The sequence below is a fragment of the Lutjanus erythropterus genome, chromosome 11 (assembly GCF_056507025.1).
Source record: "Lutjanus erythropterus isolate fLutEry1 chromosome 11, fLutEry1.hap2, whole genome shotgun sequence".
Taxonomy (NCBI): Eukaryota; Metazoa; Chordata; class Actinopteri; order Lutjaniformes; family Lutjanidae; genus Lutjanus; species Lutjanus erythropterus.
In genome coordinates this window covers 24,387,342-24,411,288 of record NC_139327.1, presented here as the reverse complement: position 1 = coordinate 24,411,288, position 23,947 = coordinate 24,387,342, and the positions used below count along the sequence as shown (strand labels likewise).

Sequence of the window (23,947 nt, the reverse complement as noted above, 5' to 3'; positions counted from 1 at the left end):
TAAAATGTCTTTTAAAAAATGGAAAAGTTATAGTTTTCTCACAGTTATAGGTTCTTGATGTTATTTTACATTAGACATGTAAAGTCACAGTGTATTTGTACAACAAAGGACAACACCTACCAGTGAAATACAGTTACATACATAAACACATTCTCATTCTAACTCATTGCATGACAGTTTGTCGCCGCTCAGGGTCACATACAGCGCTCTGTTTCAGGCACATGATTAACACTGTAGGACAGTCACAGTTTGTTTAGGTATCGGCACAAAAACTACTTAGTTAGATTTAGGATCAGACCATGTTAATTATGTTATGTACATCATGTGACAGCACTTAAGTGACTTGCAGAACAAAAGTCATTTCTGTCACAGGTGATACATGTTTCAGCAATAAAGCCAAAAAAAAACCAGATTGAAATAGAAAAGCAGTGAAATTTGAAGGTGCTACCAGCCGCAGCATCTACATGAACAGCTGTTGCCACAACAAAGGCAAAAGATTTTCACCTATTAATTTTTTTCGGCACTTTCCAACCCTCAGGATGATTGGAATCTCCAAAGGATCCAGTAAAGCTCTTTGTTTCGTGATCGACACGACAGGAAGCATGAGAGATGACATTGCAGCGGTAAGGGTTGTCACTTCCTCCATAATCAACAACAAAGTGGGAACCAAAAACGCACCCTCAGAGTACATTCTTGTACCTTTCCATGATCCAGGTAAGACCTAATTACTCAGACTAGACTTTACAAAGTTTTTTCATTTGAAGTGAAGTAAAGGGATGTTTGTGCTACCAAGTTCATGGATTTGCTCTTCATCTACTTGCCTGCCGAATGCAATGAACTCAATTAAATAAACCATCAGAATTTTATGCGCAGTCATGTGATGAATACCTGTTGGAATACTATGGTTGCTCAAACAAGACATCAACACTACAATAAGAAAAATAACAGTAACTGTAAATCATCTTCTGCTTTCTCCACCTGAACCCCAGACTTTGGGCCAGTGACGAGGACTACAGACCCAGAAGTCTTCAAGGCTGCTATTAATTCACTAACAGCAATTGGTGGAGGAGATTCTCCAGAAATGAGTCTTTCAGGGCTTCAGGTGCTGTGATGTCTTTGAGACTATTTCAAATCTCGATAACATGAAAAACATTAAGTCAAACCTACTATATCATTGCTGTCATCTCTTGGTCTTAAAGCTGGCGTTAACTGCCGCTCCTCGTAATTCTGAGATCTTCCTCTTCACGGATGCATCTGCTAAAGATCAACACCTACGGAGCACAGTGATTGCACTCATAGAGCGCACCAAGTCAGAGGTGAGTAAGTAAGTAAGTGTCACTGTAAAAAAAAAAAAAAAAATCAAGCTGTGAAAAAGTGCTGTCATCATTGAAGAACTCCACATTGAATTGAAATTATAAGGATAGACCAACCATTAACGTTAGCTGCACACACCAAACGCTAAAAACACAGTCAATACTACTACTGATACTACTGAAAAATATTTGGGGACTGTAGATAGTGATTATTGGCAACTTAGTAATTTTATTTGAATACATATTTAAAGTGACCCTGATTGCACGTATGTGGAAATAAAAAATACAATATCACAGCTTTTAGCTTTTACATGGATATATGGGCTTTATAAAGCTGAAGCAGAACATTGTAAGTCATAATTTTGATTTAAAAATGTCAGTGATGACATAATCACTGTTACATTTGCTGGATTGCTAACATTAGCATTCATCTTAATCACAGTGCAGCTAATTGGACATTTGATGCATTTTTAAAGTAGATTGTATACAGATATTCGATTATGAACAGTTTACACTGTGTGAAGATAATAGTTTTGAGAATTTAATTTTGATTATTTTTAAAAATCATTTCATAATTTCTGTACCTTTCTGATTTGGTTAACTTTAAGCCCCTGAGTCGGCTCTCCACCTTAAATTCTCATCCAGCTGTTTTCTTTTCAGGTGAACTTCATGATTACTAGTTTTTCTGGATTTCGTCGTCGGAGGCAGAGTGGTAACAATCAAGAGCAACAACAACAACAACAACAACAACAACAACCCAGTCAGAGGGTAGCATCAGATTTCCAGCTGTACAAAGCCCTGGCTGATGTTTCAGGAGGTCAGGCTATTGAAATCACAAAGAACGAGCTCCCAGCAGCCACCAGCATCATAATAGAGTCTTCCAGCTCCTCTCTGGTATTAACAAGATGCTCTCACTGGCCATTACCAATGACTTTTCTAAATTCCAAAAAAATCCAGTTGTGTCACCAGTTTCATTTAACCTCCTAGGTGACCCTTCTGCAGGCTGCCAGGAGTCCAGGAAAGGCAGAAAATTTCACCTTCACAGTTGACGAGTCAGTCAGAAACCTCACAATTTACATCACTGGGAGCTCTGTCACCTTCACTCTCATCAGTCCCTCAGGTGAAACTTCTGATTGCATTATTGAAGCAGTTAATAAGCTTTAATTCACAAATGACATAGGCATAGTAGCTAGACATGCTTTAGACATGCTGCTACTTCACAACAGTTTGAAAAATCTCCACTTTTGGCAGTTGTAGTGTCATTGCAGTAGGTGCTTCACCACCTGTTGTGACACAGAGATCTGCGTTTTACTGCAAGCACTCGTCTAGTTGTTAAAAACGAATACAACCTCTTGCCATTTAAATCAGTGTGCTTCAGTTCTTGCCATGGTTTTTGCTTTCAGGTGTGCCTCAGATCACCAACTCGACAGGATCACTGATCACCGCTTCGCAGTCAGTGGGAAATTTTAAGACTCTGAACCTAAAAGCGCAAGCGGGACTGTGGGAAATTAAAATGGCGTCAGCAAATCCCTACACTCTGAAGGTCGTAGGTGAGAACTTTGTGGTTGAATCACATAATGAATACTTTGCTATTATTTTAAGTGTAACTATCCCTTCCTGAGGAGGGCAGGTTCATCCAAATCAAGATGTATCCATCCATATAGGTTTGTTGTTGTTTTCTGAGATTTTGTGATATCCACCACAGAGAGGGTAAATGAAAATTGGTTTCTGATGCTCAAAGCACTGAATTTATCACTGAAATATTCAACAACAATATGTCTTTACAGAGACAGTGTTGCAGGAATAGACAATGCTTTCAGCGGTTTCCATTGGAACTACTTTCTGCAGAAAGAATATTATTAGATCTGTGGTTTTGTGGAGGATTGTGCTCAGTTTTGTCATTTTAATCTTTAAAGTGGACATGTTATTCTTATTTCAAGCTCTATAATTTTATTCTGGGATTCCACTAGAGAAGCTTTACATTCACAGTTAGAAAATATTTATCTTATACCAGCCTTTATGCAGCCCCTCAGTTCACCCTCTGTCTGTTTTAGCTCCTGGTCTGTTTTAAACAAAATGATGGTGATAAATATGCTTCCAAATAATGGTAAAAGTAACAAATATTATTAGTGATTGTATTGAAATGCTCTTCTGTGTTCTACATGTGGTTGATTTTCTGACTTTTTCATTTGCAGGTGATAGTCCCATCGACTTCCTGTTTGACTTTTTGGAAGACTCGCAGGGCCCACTTGGAGGTTTGGATGTTGTAGACAATCGTCCCAGAGCTGGTAAAAGAAACAGAATTTTTGACACGCAGAAGGAATCTGATTTAATCTGATGAGCATATTTCAGTGGATTTTCTCTTCTTCTGAAGGTGTTAATGGTAGCCTGTTGGTGACGGTGACCGGGAGTGACTCCATCACGGTGACAGAAGTGATTCTGGTTAATTCATCAGGGTCGGGAGAGGTTAATGGCAGCGTGGTAGCTCAGAGTGGAGGAGATGTCTTAGTTCAGTTTGACAGGATACCCTCAGAGGAGTTTGTGGTGCTCATTAAGGGGCAGAACAGCAATGGTTCCTCCAGATCGTCTCCAGCGAGCTTTCAAAGGCAGTCAGGCACCAGCATCACAGCGTCCACTCTCACTGTTACAGTTGTAAGTAAAACAAATCCAACTGAAAACCTGATGTGACTTTTAAGATACATTGCATTGCCACAGTTTTCCAATTAAATGATACTGACCATTTCCTGCTTTCCTTCCATTTTTAGGATGATTCAATTAGCGTCTTAGCGCCAGGAACACCACTTTCAGTTCCCTTCTCTGTGACGACCAACGGTGTAGGAGGAAGCTTCACAATTCAAGCTACCAATGACCGAGGTTTTGCTTTAACTTTCCCATCCAGTTTAAGCCTGGAAACTGGAGGCAGTGCTAATGGTACAGTGAACGTCACAGCACCTCTTAACACCACATCCGGGACTGACGTCACCCTCACCATTCAGGCAGAGGCTCCAGGAAACACAGACGCAAACTACGTCGTCATGCGTTTCACTGTCCTTACAACGGTAACCTCCCAGTTGAGGAAGAAACACATTTCAACACATTTTTATCTTTACATAACAAAAAGTTGTTTGCTGACATTTAGTGAGAATGAATGTCGTACATTGCATCATCACTTTAGTTTAGTGGTTAAATCACTAATAAAAAACCCAGCTTCAACCTCTTTTTCCTCTCCTCATAGGTGACTGATTTCACTAAGCCGGTGTGCGAGCTGCTCAGTCTGCAGTCCAACTGCTCTGAAAACTGCCGCTTGTCGATGTGGGAGCTCTCTGTTCAGGTGACTGATGGTGCTGAAGGGACGGGTATCGACCGTGTTAGCCTCAGACAGGGCAACGGGACCATGAACACCAGCCTGGCCGCTGGCAATGAGAGCGTAACACTGGTGTCCTACAATGCATCCTGCTGTTCGCCTGATGTGGAGCTGGTGGTTGTGGATGCAGTGGGTAATGTAGGCACCTGTTTCTACACCGTCCGGAAAGAGCCACCAACAGCTCACAAACTGTGAATGAAACTGCAGCCACCAACGCCCCACAGGCTCAAACACCACTGGCTGTTGTGTCGTTGTCCTCCAAGGCTGTTCAGTCTTTTCTTCTTTGTCTTGGCATCACTATCCTGGGGTTCAATTTACCATTTGCAATGGGCATCAACTGAGTGTTGACATACTAGTGTGGGGAAGTGTTATAAAATGTTCTCTTGGCTTTGGAAAATCAACTACATACTCAGTTGCCAGTTAATTATGCAGTTGTAGTGTCATTGCAGTAGGTGCTTCACCACCTGTTGTGACACAGAGATCTGCGTTTTACTGCAAGCACTCGTCTAGTTGTTAAAAACGAATACAACCTCTTGCCATTTAAATCAGTGTGCTTCAGTTCTTGCCATGGTTTTTGCTTTCAGGTGTGCCTCAGATCACCAACTCGACAGGATCACTGATCACCGCTTCGCAGTCAGTGGGAAATTTTAAGACTCTGAACCTAAAAGCGCAAGCGGGACTGTGGGAAATTAAAATGGCGTCAGCAAATCCCTACACTCTGAAGGTCGTAGGTGAGAACTTTGTGGTTGAATCACATAATGAATACTTTGCTATTATTTTAAGTGTAACTATCCCTTCCTGAGGAGGGCAGGTTCATCCAAATCAAGATGTATCCATCCATATAGGTTTGTTGTTGTTTTCTGAGATTTTGTGATATCCACCACAGAGAGGGTAAATGAAAATTGGTTTCTGATGCTCAAAGCACTGAATTTATCACTGAAATATTCAACAACAATATGTCTTTACAGAGACAGTGTTGCAGGAATAGACAATGCTTTCAGCGGTTTCCATTGGAACTACTTTCTGCAGAAAGAATATTATTAGATCTGTGGTTTTGTGGAGGATTGTGCTCAGTTTTGTCATTTTAATCTTTAAAGTGGACATGTTATTCTTATTTCAAGCTCTATAATTTTATTCTGGGATTCCACTAGAGAAGCTTTACATTCACAGTTAGAAAATATTTATCTTATACCAGCCTTTATGCAGCCCCTCAGTTCACCCTCTGTCTGTTTTAGCTCCTGGTCTGTTTTAAACAAAATGATGGTGATAAATATGCTTCCAAATAATGGTAAAAGTAACAAATATTATTAGTGATTGTATTGAAATGCTCTTCTGTGTTCTACATGTGGTTGATTTTCTGACTTTTTCATTTGCAGGTGATAGTCCCATCGACTTCCTGTTTGACTTTTTGGAAGACTCGCAGGGCCCACTTGGAGGTTTGGATGTTGTAGACAATCGTCCCAGAGCTGGTAAAAGAAACAGAATTTTTGACACGCAGAAGGAATCTGATTTAATCTGATGAGCATATTTCAGTGGATTTTCTCTTCTTCTGAAGGTGTTAATGGTAGCCTGTTGGTGACGGTGACCGGGAGTGACTCCATCACGGTGACAGAAGTGATTCTGGTTAATTCATCAGGGTCGGGAGAGGTTAATGGCAGCGTGGTAGCTCAGAGTGGAGGAGATGTCTTAGTTCAGTTTGACAGGATACCCTCAGAGGAGTTTGTGGTGCTCATTAAGGGGCAGAACAGCAATGGTTCCTCCAGATCGTCTCCAGCGAGCTTTCAAAGGCAGTCAGGCACCAGCATCACAGCGTCCACTCTCACTGTTACAGTTGTAAGTAAAACAAATCCAACTGAAAACCTGATGTGACTTTTAAGATACATTGCATTGCCACAGTTTTCCAATTAAATGATACTGACCATTTCCTGCTTTCCTTCCATTTTTAGGATGATTCAATTAGCGTCTTAGCGCCAGGAACACCACTTTCAGTTCCCTTCTCTGTGACGACCAACGGTGTAGGAGGAAGCTTCACAATTCAAGCTACCAATGACCGAGGTTTTGCTTTAACTTTCCCATCCAGTTTAAGCCTGGAAACTGGAGGCAGTGCTAATGGTACAGTGAACGTCACAGCACCTCTTAACACCACATCCGGGACTGACGTCACCCTCACCATTCAGGCAGAGGCTCCAGGAAACACAGACGCAAACTACGTCGTCATGCGTTTCACTGTCCTTACAACGGTAACCTCCCAGTTGAGGAAGAAACACATTTCAACACATTTTTATCTTTACATAACAAAAAGTTGTTTGCTGACATTTAGTGAGAATGAATGTCGTACATTGCATCATCACTTTAGTTTAGTGGTTAAATCACTAATAAAAAACCCAGCTTCAACCTCTTTTTCCTCTCCTCATAGGTGACTGATTTCACTAAGCCGGTGTGCGAGCTGCTCAGTCTGCAGTCCAACTGCTCTGAAAACTGCCGCTTGTCGATGTGGGAGCTCTCTGTTCAGGTGACTGATGGTGCTGAAGGGACGGGTATCGACCGTGTTAGCCTCAGACAGGGCAACGGGACCATGAACACCAGCCTGGCCGCTGGCAATGAGAGCGTAACACTGGTGTCCTACAATGCATCCTGCTGTTCGCCTGATGTGGAGCTGGTGGTTGTGGATGCAGTGGGTAATGTAGGCACCTGTTTCTACACCGTCCGGAAAGAGCCACCAACAGCTCACAAACTGTGAATGAAACTGCAGCCACCAACGCCCCACAGGCTCAAACACCACTGGCTGTTGTGTCGTTGTCCTCCAAGGCTGTTCAGTCTTTTCTTCTTTGTCTTGGCATCACTATCCTGGGGTTCAATTTACCATTTGCAATGGGCATCAACTGAGTGTTGACATACTAGTGTGGGGAAGTGTTATAAAATGTTCTCTTGGCTTTGGAAAATCAACTACATACTCAGTTGCCAGTTAATTATGTACTTGAAGCTAAAACTAATGCAGTCACCTCCTTGTGGTCTTCTATCCGAATTCAGATACAGAGACAGATAATTTTGTCGGTTGTGTTGTGTTATACTGGGAGATGTTTCTAATTTTTACTCTGCCTTTGTTGATGTTAATGGATTTATGGGTAAACCTAATTACTTAGTAACTGAGGATAGTTACAACTAGGTGATTGATACTACTGTAAAACCAATGATAAAATCTTTAAACTATGCAATATTGTCTACATTTACTGTATGTGTTATGGTTTGCTTGATGTCATTGTAAAACTTCTTAACAGGTTTAATGAGTTTGTGAATATGTTATGATTAAGATACAGGTCATGTGAACAGGTCAATTTGATTAAGATACTTCAAACAAGGATCATTCATTCATGTTTTGTACTTCCTGCTGATATTATAAGTTGTGGATTGGTATTATTGATTGATTTATTTGATAATTTATAATGAGGATATACAGTTGAGGCTTGCTTCTTACACAGATGATTAAAAATCCATATAGGGTGACACAATAAAGTTAAAAACATTATATTTGCTGTGGTCCTTTTGGGAGAAAAGTGTAAAGAAAAGAAGAAAAGAAAAAGAAAAGTGACCTTGTGGTGCCAGATTAGTGTAAAAAGAAACTATTTATATATCTATCTATCTCTCTATCTATCTCTCTATCTATCTATCTATCTATCTATCTATCTATCTATCTATCTATCTATCTATCTATATATATATATATATATATATATATACATACATGCATAATTGGTGACAAATCAATACCACTCAATAAACATGTTAGTGTAGTATTACATACTGTAGATTCAGCATCAATGAAGGGATGGAAATAATGAAAATTATTTGAACTTGTGATAGATAAATAAATAAATAAATAAAACAATAGAAATAAATTAAAAAGAAAAGATAAGATAAAGATAAGAGAACAAACAAGAATACCAGTAAAGTTCAATAAACAATAAATGCCCCCTTTCCTGTCATGTCTTCACCTGTCCTATGAATAAAGGCAAAAAAGCCCCCCCCCAAAGAAAAGTTTTTTGTACATCTTTTTAAAACTGATTTATGTTTGTACTTTGTTTTAGTTGCAGCTCCAAACCATTCCACAAATTGACCAAACAGATTGATATGCACATACAAATTAAACATCAGTGGCAGTGTCATCAGTGACATTAAAATAAAAAAAGCACATATAGAAAAACACTAGTGCAACATAAACTGTTCCAGAGTTTCATATGTGAGCAGCAGAGAACAAAAATTAGTCCTTCTAGGAGACATGTCTAAAACATTAGAGCTCCCCCTGGTGGAGCAAGAATGAGAATCCTTCAAAAAACCTCTGCACATCACTATAAATCACCTTTCCGCCTTGTAAGAAAACCAACACAGAACCTGCCGGCATATGGTTTGGGTTAAATCCCACAACAGCTATATAACACTGACAACAACCAGTTAAACCAGTTTAATCACCCACACACTGGAACAGATAACAAAAGATACACAACTCAGACTTACAATTAGAGTAACTTAGAGTTACAGATGAAAACATATCAAAGACTTTTCACATTTGTTGCTTTGAGTGAAATGCCACAAAAACTACTGGTTTGATTGTCATGTCATAAATTCATGTTCCCTTCAGCATACATTGTAATTGTAACTTTGGCGATCCCGACTTTCCCTCTACCAACACCATCAGAATTTTAATTTGACCAAATACCTGTAACACTACTGACACTCAGCTGTAGGCTACTTTGTTTTGTGATAATTGACAAATGCAATAATTCTAATATGCTAAACAAAGATGATTAGCATCTGCATTAGCATGTTAGCATTTAACCTAAAGGACCATCGTGCCTAAGAACAGCTTCACAGAGCTGCTAGTGCAAATGTAGATGTAGTGTAGTCTCTTAACCAAGTGAGGGAGCTGTAATGTTACTTCAGTATGTAGCTTTTATGTCAGACCTAACTTTAGCTAACACTGATGTAATGTAAATATACATTAGCTACGTAGCTTTATGTAGTCTCTCTGGCCATCATTTATCTCAAACAATAACATAATTTAGCTGGGTAGCGTTGTCAGTATCACTTACACTTAACTTTCTTAATGCTTCCTAAAGCAGAGGTGGACTGGGACAAAAAAATCAGTGCTGGCATTTGGCCCAGACCAACCCACAACAAACGGCCAGACATTACTCATCCTTGCACACGCCTTAAGTGCATGTGGTGTTAAGTGTTGTCTTCTTGGCCCGTGAGGTATAGTGGATGTCATACACATCATCAGTCTAATAGCCTATTTTCTTATTTTGTTGCTTTCTAATTCAGCATCTCCATTCTGCTTGGCTGGCTCACTCTCTGTCCCTCTCGCTCTCCCTCACGACCCGTGTTGTTGCATTGATGCTGCACTTGTACTTCCACTGAAAGCACCAAATAAACCACACCTTCTCTGCATGTTGTTCTGGGTTCTGCTTCTACCTGCTTGCTTCTTCTTTTAGCACCTTCTGCACACAATGTCAGCCAGGACGTGACATAGGGGACCATAGTAGGATGTAACTGGTCCAGCCCAGTGTCGGTTGTGTGAAGCAAACAAATGGTAATGGCTGCGCCAGTGGACTGACTTACATCTACCTACTGTATGAGCCAATTAGTTGACTAAGACTTTACCAAAAAAAACAAACATAGGCCTAGCTACTGTCCCAACGATGCAAGGACAGGACAGGACACCACAACAGTGCCCGTTGTACTGTCCACCATGGTCCTAACCATGCACTGCAGACTTTACACACTGCTGTGTGTTTTCTTTTGGACTCTATTTTGCAGATGAACTCTTTGTAGTTTACGTAGTCAAATTTCATGCACAATATTTGTCTGACGTCTCTTCGCAGACAGCCACAACTTCCTCCCCAGTCGCCCACATTCACTTGCTTGGTGTGTGAAGAGGGGTGGGGAAGGGTGACAGGCGGTCACAGCAACAAAAATTTAGAATTAGATTTGGCAATTTATAGAGATACCCCTATAGCTGTGGTCTTGAAATGAAATCTTTGTCTTTGTGACTAAGACATGACCAAGTAAAAATGTAGTCATTTTCTGAGACGAGACCGAGACCGTTAAAAAAGTGGTCTTGAGACAAAGACTGATCTCCAATATTACAACACTAGTGTTACTCCAGTGATAGTCAACATTAGGTTTAATATTTATCCTGAAGTCATACAGCACAATGCTTGAGGTAACGAGCAAACCTTTGAGCGTATCCCTGCAGTGACTACAAACCTGCATCAACCATTAATCAACGCTTGATCAGTATGAATTCATGCATCATGTTTTTGTTGCAGTCTGTGAAAATTGTATCAAGTCCACTTATGTTTTTCACACTATGCTGCTCTTTCAAAAACTGAACAGCTCTGTGGTATCTGCAGATGACACATCTTACACCACAGGAATGTTTTAGCTAAAAACTCACAGAGAGGTAAGCAGCACAGCATGAGAGCTGAGAATCTGTAGAAAGAAAGCATGGATCTCTGTACTTCCTCTGTTTCTACTGTATCTATCTCAAATATCATACACTGCCATAGATGCAACAGTAATCTCAAAGGAACTAACCAACTTTGCTGTGGTTGTCTTGATTAGTGTTAGTTTGTGTTTTTCTTTTTCTTTCAGCTCTTGCCAGTCTGATTTATTTCTTGGTATTGTTAATAAGATGTCATCAAAAACACATGCAAACAGGTAGGTAGGTTTGGTATCAGTCACTCCCACACAGAAAATGAGGAGTGCACCTGCTCATGCATCTGATACAAACCTTACTGTAACAGACACATTATAAAGGTGTAATTATCACTGCACTTGTGATTCATTGTGTTTTTTTTCTTTCAGATGTCTGAGATTTATTCAGTAATTGTATTTGCCAGATCTGCCTTAGAGTAAACATTAAACTGAAACACAACAGACTCTATAACTACTGTTTAGGCAATGATTCTGACAAAAACAAAAAAAGTTATATTGATTTTTACACATTAGGATAAAATAAACTAAAATAATCTAAACTTTAAAGAGAAAAATCTCAGGTGTTTCTGTGGCATCAGTCTGGTAGTGGCTTCATTACCAAACTGACAGTAAAATGCCACTGATGATCATGTTTCTCATCAACAGAATCATACCAAAGCAACAGGTTGAACAAGTCCTGCATGTCCCCGCCCTGACCGTGAAGCACTGTGACGCAGCTGTCAACACAGTAATGAGAAGGTGTGCAGCACGGCATCAGCAGCTACAGTAAGGTAAGGTACGCTTTTAACTCATATTTCTATTTCCTGAAAGAAAGGCAGCAGATTTTAATACTATGCAGACCATGATCTAAAAGTACCATGTGTTGTAACACAGGAGGAAAAATCTTTAAGGAAATTGTGTTTTTGAGTTTATTTATTTATTCTTGGACTTCAAGTCAGCTGTCATACTCTACACGAGAAATTAAGCGTGAGCTCAAAGAGTTATGATTAGTTTTAAGTCTTTCAGCTGAAATAAATGACCATTTTTCTAAAGTGTTTATGCTTTAATCTTAGATTTATTCTATTGTGAACTTGACAGAAGATTGAGTCTTATATCAGTTTTATAGGCAGGCTGTGTGTAATCAGTCATTATAACTACATTTGTTACATAAGGCAGGTTGTTGTATTGAGTGGAGCTGCAACAATGAATTGATTAATCAATGATTAATCCCTTATTAAATTAATCAACAGCAATTTTGATAACTGATTAATCGTTTTGATTCAGTTTGTCGGGAAAAAACCCCCTGAATATTCTCTGATTCTAGCTTCTACATGTGAATATTTTATGTTTTTTTATATATATATATTTTAGGACACTGGATTAATCAGCAATGAAAATAATATTTAGTTGCAGCCCTAAAAACAAGTAAATATAGAAGTGTTATGAATTTGTGATTAATTGTGATTAATCACAGCCTAATATTATGATAAACTGAACTGAAATTTTTAACCAATTGCCAGCTCCAGTATTGAGGTGTGAGCTGGTTCTGAGAGCAGTGATTCCCAAAGTGTGGGTCGGTGCCCACCGGTGGGCCATGAAGGCCCTGCAGGTGGTCATGAAAAATTAAGTTTTTAAGTTTCAGTTTATAAGCTTGAAATTACCATAAAATATTAATGATTAATTCTTTAAAAAGAAATCAGAACTTAGAAAACAAAGCCATGAGATTTAAATTACACTTAATTCTTTATTTATCTGATCTAATTTGGTGACCTTTAACATGATCTTATATCTTGCCATTGATATGATTAGTGCCGTGTGTTGATTAGAGTTGTGATCAAAAGTTGCGGTGGGCCGCAGAAGATTTTCAGATTTCAAAGTGGGCCGTGGAAGTCTTAAGTTTGGGAGTGCCTGTCTTTAAGTGTTTGTGTCATGAAATAAAGGTGTTCCACTAAATCAAAATTCTGTTTGTTTGTTTTTTTAGACTTTGAGATCAGCAGCACTGCTGGAGTTAGTTTATTAGTCAATGCTGACAAGTGATTTTATGAAGGTACAAACCTGTCTTGGTGCTAACAAAAGGCCATTTAAAGATAACTGTCAATTACAGACAAAAAAATCAGTGCAGATTTAGTTGAGACCAATTACAGAATAAACATTATTAGTCATTAGTGCATTAGTATCCATCAGCAGAGCATCAATGATATTGGTGAGGTGAGGTGTCTGCACAGAGCCCAAAGGATACTTGAACACAGTACCCATATACCCTCATCATACTGCCATCAGACAGGACATACAGAAGTATCTGCTGGTACCACCAGACTACAAAGCAGCTTCTTCCCTCAGGCTCTGAGACTGTTTAATTCATCCTCAGCACTACTCCATGTAAAATCATTTTATTTTATCTCTATCTCTATGGCCAATCTGTATATAATTTTAAATGTTTACCTTCTTCCAACCAAGGGCAGAAATTGTGGATGGGACAGGGGACGTCCAGACCCCCGACCCCCGAGAAAACCACAGAGTTGCCCCCTTCAGTATATCATTGTAAACATAACTATATAGTACCAAACAACAAAACGATATACATTGAAAGCACTTGTGTTTATTATATCATGGACGCAATAAATTCTTTTTTAAGTTTAGAAAGATTGAGTCCCACCTTTTATGCCACACAGTGGTTTGGTCCACTGCCAGCTATCCCCTCACACATTGGCTGTTGCTATGAGACGAGTATCCGTTAGGTAAACTCTGACCTCCGGTATCAGTGTTTCCTATAAATAGACGTTATTAAATATATTTTGTGACCTATTTTGGCATTTTTAATTTTTTTTATCTGTTTGAGAAAGTGACGCTGTCCACGATTAGTTAGTGGACGATCTGCTCTTATATTTGCTGCCCTCGCTGTACCCCTCCTTCCCTCCTTCCCTCCATCACCTGTTCACTCTCATAGCGTTTATGTCTCCTCGTACAATTGTTTAGTAAAAACTTGTGATGTCACTCGGCACCACCATAGTTTGATCGTTGTGCAAGACTCCGTCATTAACTCCAAAAAACGCGAGTTGTGTTGTTTGGGCGACTTTATAAAAACATCCTGCTGATGAAGAAAGTGAACAGATCAGACACAAAATGTAAAGGTGCAGAGAGGAACAGACAGGAGGGGTGAAGTGAGCCGGTGTGTGTAAGAGACCAGAGGTGTGTGCATGTGGGGAGAGGAGGAAAGTAAGGTGAGTAGGTTAGTTTGTGACAGGATGGAGAATTTAGTAGAAATAAAACTGTGAAATATAAAAAAGCCTACTAGAAATGTTGAATTGGCAAAAAATTACAGATGACAGCCTTGTTGTTGTTGTGTTGAATTGTGTTTTGTGTAGTTACACATATGGAAGCACCTTATAGTGCAATATTATTATTATTATTAAAAACATTTAAACATGCTGGTACACCCCTTACAACTACCCAGCATACAATAGTAATACAGGTTTCCACTATATACATTAATAATTCAGTACTTTGGGCAGCACCTTAGGTGTCCGCTTCCGGACTCCTACCCCGGCAATGAAATTTAATACTTGCCCTTGCTTCCAACCTCCTTAATTCTCTCAACTACACACCTGTTAAGTTTCGTGACTGACCCTTCCACAGTCGTGATACCAACGCCTTGATAATTTTCCATCAGAATCATCACACCTGCCACAAGTACTTCTGTGCCAGTTCAGCTACATTTTGCTATGATGACTCACACACACACACACACACACACACACACACACACACACACACACACACACACACAGTATGAACAATAGCAACAAAAACAACAGCAGCCATGCTGTTGTGCTGTAGAGTTAAATAAATGTTTTTCTGTTGTCCTCAGACTCTCTGCCAAGTTGAGGAGTGATGTCTTCAGGGTTGGCTGTGTTGTGCTTCCTGCTCCTGCACACAGGAGCTCAGAGCTTTGGGATATTACCAGGAAAGTCTCTGAATCACCTGGAAATCACTGAGAGAGCAATTTTAAACACCGCTGTGCAGGTGTGCCGTGCTCTGGCCCAAACTGAGGGAACAGACTTCACTCCTCCTGTAAGAATTCACTTCACTTTACTTACTTAAAAAATGAATACGTCTCTTCTAGTAACATTAGTACGATTTTACTTTGTCTGTATGTGTGTGTGTGCAGCCACAGCCTTATACTGCAGGAGCTGTTGCTACAGCCTGTGGTGCACCAAAGTCGTCCAAGAGTTTCCGCCAAGCCATAACATTCATCACATTGATGAATATAAGGGTGGACATCCGTCATGCCCTTAATGCAAGCTTCCACTTTGATGAAGAAATGTTTGTTCAAGGACGGAAAATCATCACTGAGGGAATTCTGGCTGTCAAAGCAAGCATCAAGCAGGAAAATTATGAGGCAGCGAGGCAGAAGCTGGGAGAGATTTGCCATCCTTTACAGGTATTTATCATTGTTTTTAAAAGTAGTACTAATGCTGTTTATAACTGTTAAAAAGATGGATATTAACCTTCATCTACTTTTATTTAATTGAAGGATTTCTACAGTCATAGTAACTGGGTGGAAATTGGAAACAAACAGCCAAACGCCAATCTGATCAGATCAGACACCAGCATTGGTAAAATAGCAGGTAAATAGATGGCATGATCACGTGACTGTCTGTCTGTCTTTGTTCAGCTATGCTGACAAACAGATGGCGACACTGATGAGGAATGCAGTTTGGACATGACTGCAGAGAAACTGTTTCACAGAAAACATAATAAAAATGCTGATTCACACTTACACAGAGGAAAGCAGAGCGACATGTCGCAACTGTGATGGAGACGACTGCAGGAACAACATCTTGGAGGACATCATACGGGAGGGCGTGCTGACCTCTGGATATTTTGGTATTGTGCCTGTAGTCTCAACAAAACCAAAAGGTAAATGATTCATTAAACCACTAATGTCACAGAATTATACTTTCAGCATTATGACTAAACATATAGAAGAGAGTTTACATAAACATACAGATATGTTCCTGGGATGAAACAAGTACTTTTACTTTAATACTTTAAGTATATTTTGCTGCTATACTTATGTATGTTTAGTGAAGTAGAATTTCTCATGCAAGACTTTTACTTGTTACAAGCATTTTTACATCATCACAAGTAAAGGATCTGAATACTTCCTCCATCACGGAATGTGAATATTGTATGTTATTAAACAAACCTAACCATCCATCTCCTAGTTTTATTTGTTGTTTTCTATCCTTAAAACCAGTTTTATCATGACAGAATCAACAGTGTACAACCAGATATTCTGATAGTTTTATAAAAGCTGATTAGAATCAATACCTGCCTAGTTTCACATGTTTCAGTGTCACATTATATGGAAAGTTTTAAATGCGACTTTTGTTACAGCATGAAGTGACATTTAGAAATAGAAAAAAAAATCCAACTCAAGGTCCACTTAAGTGCCTTTTCTGGAACTTTTAATTTGATTATTTTTCAATTAAATTTTTAGATTTATTGTAAAAAAAAGTCAGGATACACATACACAGGCTTTGTGGGGTCAGTAAACATGGACTGAAGAAATACTCCAGCAGTCAAGTTCCCCGGTCTGTGCATAATGGACAAAGATTTAGTTTCTCTTCATTCACACTGCTGCATTAGAAAACTGAGCTGTGAACTTTTCTGTTAAAGCTTTGATTCCACTTCTCTATTGTTATGCACACTTGACTTCCCTCTTTCCCTGTTGTGGTGTTTTTTCCACTGGAAGGACACCCTAGATGCTTCCTCTACTGGAAGCGCACACTTGAGGGCCTGTTTAATCTAACACAACAGCATCCAAGAAGGCACCTTTGTAGCATTTTTTCACAGAGGCACTATGGAGGATAATGGCAGACTTAAAGATTTTTAATTGCTACAAAATATTCAAAGTAAAAAAAAAAGTTGCACACAATGATCTGCACAAGTAAAAACATTTAACCGGTAGAAAACTCCTCGGAAAATGAAAAACAAAACAGATTTGTGCATTCATCTTCTTTCTTTCATACTGCTGAAAAGGTAAATGCAGTCATGGAGGAGCAGTTGATCAAACAAGTACCATCGAGCCTAAAGGTGGGATCAACAAAGACAGTTTTGACGCCAGCCATGGACATCTCCACACCGACGCAGCAAATATGGCGATAGCTGCAACCAGTGAGCTGCTAGAGGACATTCAAGGGGCGGCTGGTGGCAGACCATTCCTAGAGTATGAAGCCCATTCTGCTTGTTTCGGTTATGTGCTGTATAGAGGCAAAACAGATTCTTCCCATCTCCTGGTTTTATTTGTTGTTTTCTATCCTTTAGGATGATTGGAATCTCCAAAGGATCCAGTAAAGCTCTTTGTTTCGTGGTCGACACCACAAAAAGCATGAGTGATGACATCGCAGCAGTGAGGAACGTCACATCCTTCATCATCAACAGTGAAGTTGGAACGGAGAATGAACCTGCAGCTTACATTCTTGTACCTTTCAATGATCCAGGTAGGATATTCAGGATGATATATAATTAACAGTTATAACAATGAACTATTCTATTTAGTGTTTCTGGTAGTAAAAACGTGCATCATCTTTTGAAATGTTCCCAATGTGTCGTGATATGATAAGAAAGATAAGATAAGAAGAAGAATGAAAACACATTTCTTTCTCCTGTCTCCACCTGAACCCTGAAGATTTTGGGCCGCTGATAAAGACGACAGACCCAAAGGTCTTCATGACTGTTCTTAACACGCTGTCAGCATCCGGAGGAGGAGATGAAGCAGAACTGAGTCTTTCCGGGCTTCAGGTGCTGTGAAGTCTGGCTTTTACTTTTTTTTCAAAAATCTGCCACAAAAATCCTGCTGGTGTGTAAAATTATCCTTGTTAATTTATATTCTCTTCCTCATAGCTGGCTTTAAGTGGCGCTCCTTCAAATTCTGAGATCTTCCTCTTCACGGACGCACCTGCTAAAGACAAACACCTGAAAAACACAGTGATCGCCCTCATAGAGCGCACCCAATCAGTGGTCAGTATCTATTGTGACGGTATGGACAAACCTATGGTGTAGAATTACATCTTCTTCGCTTTATTTCTTGATAATGAAAATGAATATTCTGCTAATATTCCTGTTTCCATGCAGCTGCTCCAATTAAAGCTACTACAAGAAGTTTTTTAACTGATAATGAAACAGTCTCAATTTATCAGTGATGCCACTGAATGACCTACATAAGTTAACGAGACCATCCGTGAGGAGATTGGCTATTTCTGTTATAGTGACTTTAGCTAACTGAATAGAAGCAGAAAGAGATTTACTAAGACAACTGTATTTTTGACGTTATATTCTGTGGTTATGGCGGTGAAAATACCGCTGCTTTTGTTCACAGGGGCCTCCAAATTTGTTGTAGCTTTAATATACTGATATACGTTCTACATAATATCCAAAAACCTGTCAACAGGCCCTATTCTAGTCTTTTATAATGTTGATAATGATATTTAAAAGTAGGTGTGTTTTTGTGTCGTGCATGCTTCTCTGCCCCAGCCTTGCAAACTGTGGGCTAGCTGGTTTTTCATGTGAATATAAACAATTAATCTATTAGTACATTAGTTGATGATCAAATAAAAAACAGTCAGATATAATTTTCAGAATCTGTTCATCTTTTCTGTATTTTTTTTTAAGACAAAATACCAAATTTGTCTGGTTCATGCCTGTCAACATTGGAATTGTAATATAAGGGAAATTTTCTGGCACTTTTCAGGCACTTACTTTTCAAATAATTAAAAAAAATAATAATTTAGGCCTACTAAGCCTATTATTGCTTAATATTTTAAGTTTTATCAATCTCATCATTATGAACAGGCTCCAAATAATATGGGAAATCTAACAGCTCACTGTGCTGCTCCCCATTACTCCCTGCAGTATTTCAAACTGGTCCGCTGACAAAACATGCTGAAAACTTTCTCATTTTCTAGACACACTTTTGATGAAGGCAGCAAAGCTAAGCTTCCTGACTAATTGTAACAAACATTGTATTTGCTGTGACTCCTACAAAATAAAAGCCACCACTTGTGCAGCTGCAGCTGCGGTAGGAAATGTTCGGTTTGTGATTTTACCGCATATATATTTTTCATTTATACTTCTTACTCACATTAATTGTTACTATAAACCTTTCTGATTTAGTTAACCCGCTTTTCATTCTTTTTCTCTTTCCAGGTGAACTTCATGATTAGTGGCTCAACTGTGGTCAATCGTAGAAGACGGAGTGATGACAAACAGCAGAGTCATGGTAGGATAGGGGTATCTGATGCTCAGCTGTACAGAGACTTGGCTCAGGCTTCAGGAGGTCAGGTTATTGAAGTCTCAAAGAACGAGCTCCCTGTGGCCGTCGGCGTCATAGCAGAATCCTCCAGCTCCTCTCTGGTAATGTCACAAAGATCTCACCGCTAGTTAATTCTGTCAACTCAAAGATTTCGGCTGTGTCATCTGTTTAATGTGATCGACAGGTGACCCTTCTGCAGGCAGCCCGAAGCCCAGGAAAAACAGATACTTTCTCTTTTAGAGTCGATCAAACTATAACAAACCCTACAGTTTACATCACTGGACGCTCCGTCACCTTCACTCTCACCAGCCCCACAGGTAAAAATACTGTTTTTTGTCTTTATGAATGCTAGTTAAAGGGACAGTATTAAAAATATATATTTTTCCCTTGGCCTGTAGTGCCATTTTTCCTTCCTTGGTGCCTGTCTTGTCTCCAATATAATGGAACTAAATGGTACGCAGCTTGTGGTGCTCAGAGCCCCCAAAAAATACATTTGAAAAATTCTAAACCCTCTTTTTCCAAAAATCATGACCTGGTGACTCAAGATAATTCACAGAACTTGTTATTGGCAGTTTTGTGTAGGAACTACTTTCTTTCTAGTATAGGTAGTTCTGGTAGATTATACAGCAGAAAGAAACTGCTCAGAGCAAAAGCTGTGGATTATCTTGAGCAAAGGGTTAAATAGCACTACAGGTCAGAGGGGGAAATTGTGATGAACTGTCCCTTAAAACTTTCTTTTATTTTTTCATCAGTATGTGTTAATTTTCCAAATATAATTGCAGAACATAGGCAGCCTCTACTGTCCTCTACATCACATTTTACACATCTGCAATTTTTTTTAATGGAATTTGCTCGATGGCTTTATGTAGCAAAGCAGTATTAATAACACCTAAATGCAGGACTAAAATCAAGTTGCTTCATTAAAATTGCTGATCATAAACACAGGAGAGATAATAATTTAGACTTAGAAAATGGATCACCACTTTTTTTTTCTTTCTTGCCTCTGGCTGTGACTGTTGGACAGCAAATTAACTTCAGATTTCATCATTTCTTGCACGATGGTCTGCCACTCACTGATTCAAGCATTTGTTTGCAGTTATATTCTTTTCAAAATAATGTGAAAATATTTCTATTTAAATGTTAAATGCAGCACATCTAACTATCAGTATGTTGCATAATCAAGTCGGATAATTCTTGTCGCAGTTTCCTGCCAGCGAGCTTATTGTTCTTTGTTTGAAGGTGTATCTCAGCAGAGCACCAGCACGACAGGATCATTGATCACCTCGTCCCAGTCAGTGGGAAACTTCATAACTCTGCGTATAAAAGACCAAGTTGGAAGATGGGAAATAAAAATGGAGTCAACTAATCCCTACACTCTGAAGGTCATAGGTAAGAAGAACTCCATGGTTTATTTATCTTGATATGAATATTTAACTATATTTGTTAGAGAGCATGTTAGTCTTATCAGTTACAAGTGAACATTCCTCACTTTGTGTCCAAAACATAATTGTTTTGGTTTGAAACTCAGAGTGTTTTCCTTCCTGCACCCGTATGCACCTCATGTGCATACGGGTGCAGGAAGGAAGGTAATTTTGTCCCGTGTGGCTTGACTTATTGTATCTGCTGTATTGAACTGAAATGACCTTCAAAAAACCAGCTCACGTCAGGTTTAGCTTCTGTTTCTCTAGCTTTAATTGTTCAGTTGTTTAGTTTAATTTCTTGTTAGCCATGTTATCGGCACGGCTGTAGGGATGTCTTGTGTCAGTCTGTCCACTTTCGTCCCAATACAGTCCAGAAGAAATCCTTTGACAATTATTAATGCCATTACATGAATTTTGCCTAAATCTAATCCATCCTTAAAGTTTTGGGGCACATAAGCATCATGCTAAAGGCCACTGTAGGTAGGAAGAACTAGGAAGGGCATATGGCTGTTTAGTCAGCTTTTTTATCTTTTGTTCTTTAATTTTCAGGTCAGAGCCCTATTGACTTCGTGTTTGACTTTGTGGAGGCATCGCAGGGCCCGTTCGGGGGATTTGATGCACTTGACACACGTCCCAAAGACGGTAAAGTCATCTGTCATGATGTGGCTTTTATGATATGGCGTAACATAACGTTATCGTGTCAGACTTAATGGATTTTCTTTGTCTTTAAAGATGCCAACGTTAGCTTGTTGGTGTCTTTAGCGGGGAGTGACACTGCCAAGGTGACAGAAGTCACCCTGGTTGAATCATCGGGGTCAGAGGAGATTAAAGGAGTCGTGGAGCCACAGGGGAGCGGGAACTTCTTAGTTCATGCTGACAGGACACCATCGACAGCGTTTGTGGTCCGAGTGAAGGGAGAGGATGTGAACTCTGGAGCTTCAGTGGTCTTCCGAAGGCAGTCGTCCACCAACTTCAGGACCTCCAATCTGACTGTGACTGTGAGTACTGATCTTACAGTATCACTGTGTCACAGGAACATCAAGCATGAGAGGATATGCAGCAGCTAAAAGTTTACATGTTCACTTTATAAAAGAGGGTAAAAGAGCTCCTGTCTTTGTATCTGCCCTCTGTATTTAGGCTGACTCAAACAGCATCTTGTCACCAGGAACACCATTCACTGTGCCCTTCTCTGTGATGACCAGTGGAAAAGGGGGAAACTTCACCATCCGAGCCACCAACAATCTACATTATGACTCAACATTTCCAACCAGTTTATTTCTGGAGGCTGGGAAGAGTGCTAATGGTACAGTGACCCTCTCAGCTCCTCTCAACACCCCATCGGGTACTGACATCACCCTGACGATTGAAGCCGAGGCTCCGGGGAGTGAAGATACAAACTATGTTGTGCTGCGTATCTCCGTCATTAACACGGTAATGTTAATTATTATTTCACATTGGCCTGGTTTTAACACACACTTACCTTGTCTGCCACAATAATTATTAATAATAATAATAATGATGATGATAGTAATAGTAACAATTCCCATAGTTCTTTTCAGAAAACTTATTGGACACTATTGTGAAATTATTCAAAAATTATAGACCCATAAAATAAAGCATTAATGTCTGTCTCTCTGCACTCCTTTACCCTCATGTTTGTTGGTTAACTCACAGACGTGTCTGACTTCATCCACTCTGTCTTCTCCCGATAGCTGACGGATTTCACTGAGCCAGCGTGTGAGCTGCTCAACCTGCGGTCCAACTGCTCTGAAAACTGCAGCTTGTCCTCATGGGATCTCTCTGTCCGGGTGAGTGATGGGGCTGAAGGGACCGGTGTCAGAAATGTTACCCTCAAAAAGGGCAACGGGACCCTGAACACCAGCCTGGATGCTAGCAATGAGAACATAACGCTGGTGTCCTACAGCGCCTCCTGTTGTTCGCCTGAGATGCAGCTGCAGGTTGTGGATCGGGTGGGTAATGTTGGCACTTGTTCCTACTCTTTCCGGGAAGGCTCACAGTCTGCCATCTCTTTCTCCACCAAAGTCACACCGTCGCCTCTTCTTTGCCTGAGTATAATGGCGTTAGGGCTCCGTATACTGACAGAAATGGGCATCCAGTGACACCATGTCACAGTTTATAATAGCTAAAGCTGCCTAAATCTTTAATTGACATTGAATTGACTATGTAAGTAATGTGAAAAGGCAAACCCACAAAACAAGCTTTTTTAGATCAATGTAGTTTTTATTATGCATTTGCCTTATGGTTTGTTTTATGGTTAAGAATAATGAGACTGCGCAGCAAACAGCTGTTTTCAGGAAAAGCTCTGATAAACCTCTTCTATGCTAAAACTGCCAACTGACTTGAACTCAACAGTACCAGACAATTTGTCATGTATCAGGTGGGGTCGAGTGAGTTTTGTGCGTTACAAGTAGATATGCCCAACAAAAAGCGCCTGACAAGCAAGCAGCCAGTAATGGCAGAATTAACGCAAAATTAAAGCAGAGCCTTATAAAATCTTCAGTGATTCAGGCAAAACCATTTGGATGTGTAAATATTATGACCTTGTTGTGACAGCAAATAAAAACCTCCAACTTTTCTCCACAACTTCCACTCTTAAGGACCATTGCATTCATGCCCATACAAAGTTTTGTTCTGGATTTTAACTGATTTATTATCATTTAAACTTTATGAGGGTTTGTGTCTCTCAGCCCGTTGTGGATTTCATACGCCCTCTTGTGGCCAAAACTGATTAGTGCAGCCTCACGTCTTAAACTGATTTTCTGGCGGTTTGCATGTATCACTGGTAGCTTAGCTATTATGAAGCTTATTACTGCTGTTATAAAGGTAATTTTTGTTATTTATTTTAGAGTCTGATGCCTTTTGTGCTCTGCCTTCTGTTTAGTGAATGTATTTATTTCTGTTGTGAGCCAACCTAAATTCTAAAAGTGAACAGACAAATCCTTGGATCCATGTACACATGCAGATTGTTTCTCATGTGAACGGTGTCCGGCACCCCTAGGTGGCAGGTGATAATTTTTCATCAGGGAATAAAATGTGA

General features: G+C 39.6%; 2 protein-coding genes across 2 annotated transcripts in view; both read left to right on the top strand.

Moving 5' to 3' along the window:
• Window positions 1-8,203, top strand: part of LOC146319182 (uncharacterized) — a 38,980-nt gene extending 30,777 nt beyond the window's left edge. Inside the window, exons 6-21 of the mRNA XM_084730637.1 lie at window positions 539-714; window positions 990-1,102; window positions 1,200-1,316; window positions 1,974-2,207; window positions 2,301-2,433; window positions 2,717-2,863; window positions 3,509-3,601; window positions 3,688-3,965; window positions 4,079-4,372; window positions 4,549-4,868; window positions 5,227-5,408; window positions 6,054-6,146; window positions 6,233-6,510; window positions 6,624-6,917; window positions 7,094-7,390; window positions 7,426-8,203. Coding sequence (XP_084586763.1) covers window positions 539-714; window positions 990-1,102; window positions 1,200-1,316; window positions 1,974-2,207; window positions 2,301-2,433; window positions 2,717-2,863; window positions 3,509-3,601; window positions 3,688-3,965; window positions 4,079-4,372; window positions 4,549-4,868; window positions 5,227-5,408; window positions 6,054-6,146; window positions 6,233-6,510; window positions 6,624-6,917; window positions 7,094-7,390; window positions 7,426-7,563 — 3,187 coding nt within the window. The 3' untranslated portion in view covers window positions 7,564-8,203. The remainder of the gene's footprint in view (window positions 1-538; window positions 715-989; window positions 1,103-1,199; window positions 1,317-1,973; window positions 2,208-2,300; window positions 2,434-2,716; window positions 2,864-3,508; window positions 3,602-3,687; window positions 3,966-4,078; window positions 4,373-4,548; window positions 4,869-5,226; window positions 5,409-6,053; window positions 6,147-6,232; window positions 6,511-6,623; window positions 6,918-7,093; window positions 7,391-7,425) is intronic.
• A 3,623-nt stretch (window positions 8,204-11,826) lies between these two features.
• LOC146319181 (von Willebrand factor A domain-containing protein 7-like) lies at window positions 11,827-23,085 on the top strand. The gene is made up of 16 exons (XM_084729776.1): window positions 11,827-11,947; window positions 15,020-15,222; window positions 15,320-15,592; window positions 15,686-15,779; window positions 15,937-16,071; window positions 17,197-17,383; window positions 17,482-17,657; window positions 17,846-17,958; window positions 18,061-18,177; window positions 19,363-19,569; window positions 19,653-19,785; window positions 20,708-20,857; window positions 21,439-21,531; window positions 21,622-21,887; window positions 22,027-22,320; window positions 22,602-23,085. The coding sequence occupies exons 2-16, from the start codon at window positions 15,043-15,045 to the stop codon at window positions 23,007-23,009; spliced, it is 2,826 nt and encodes a 941-aa protein (XP_084585902.1). The 5' UTR covers window positions 11,827-11,947; window positions 15,020-15,042; the 3' UTR covers window positions 23,010-23,085.
• The last annotated feature ends 862 nt before the right edge of the window (window positions 23,086-23,947 follow it).

Bases quoted from the DNA above. Each gene is read 5' to 3' on its own strand.
- LOC146319181 (XM_084729776.1), top strand. From the start codon at position 15,043: ATGTCTTCAGGGTTGGCTGTGTTGTGCTTCCTGCTCCTGCACACAGGA. The intron at 15,593-15,685 runs GTATTTATCATT...ATTTAATTGAAG, and splicing joins AGATTTGCCATCCTTTACAG to GATTTCTACAGTCATAGTAA. The intron at 17,384-17,481 runs GTATGAAGCCCA...TCTATCCTTTAG, and splicing joins GGTGGCAGACCATTCCTAGA to GATGATTGGAATCTCCAAAG.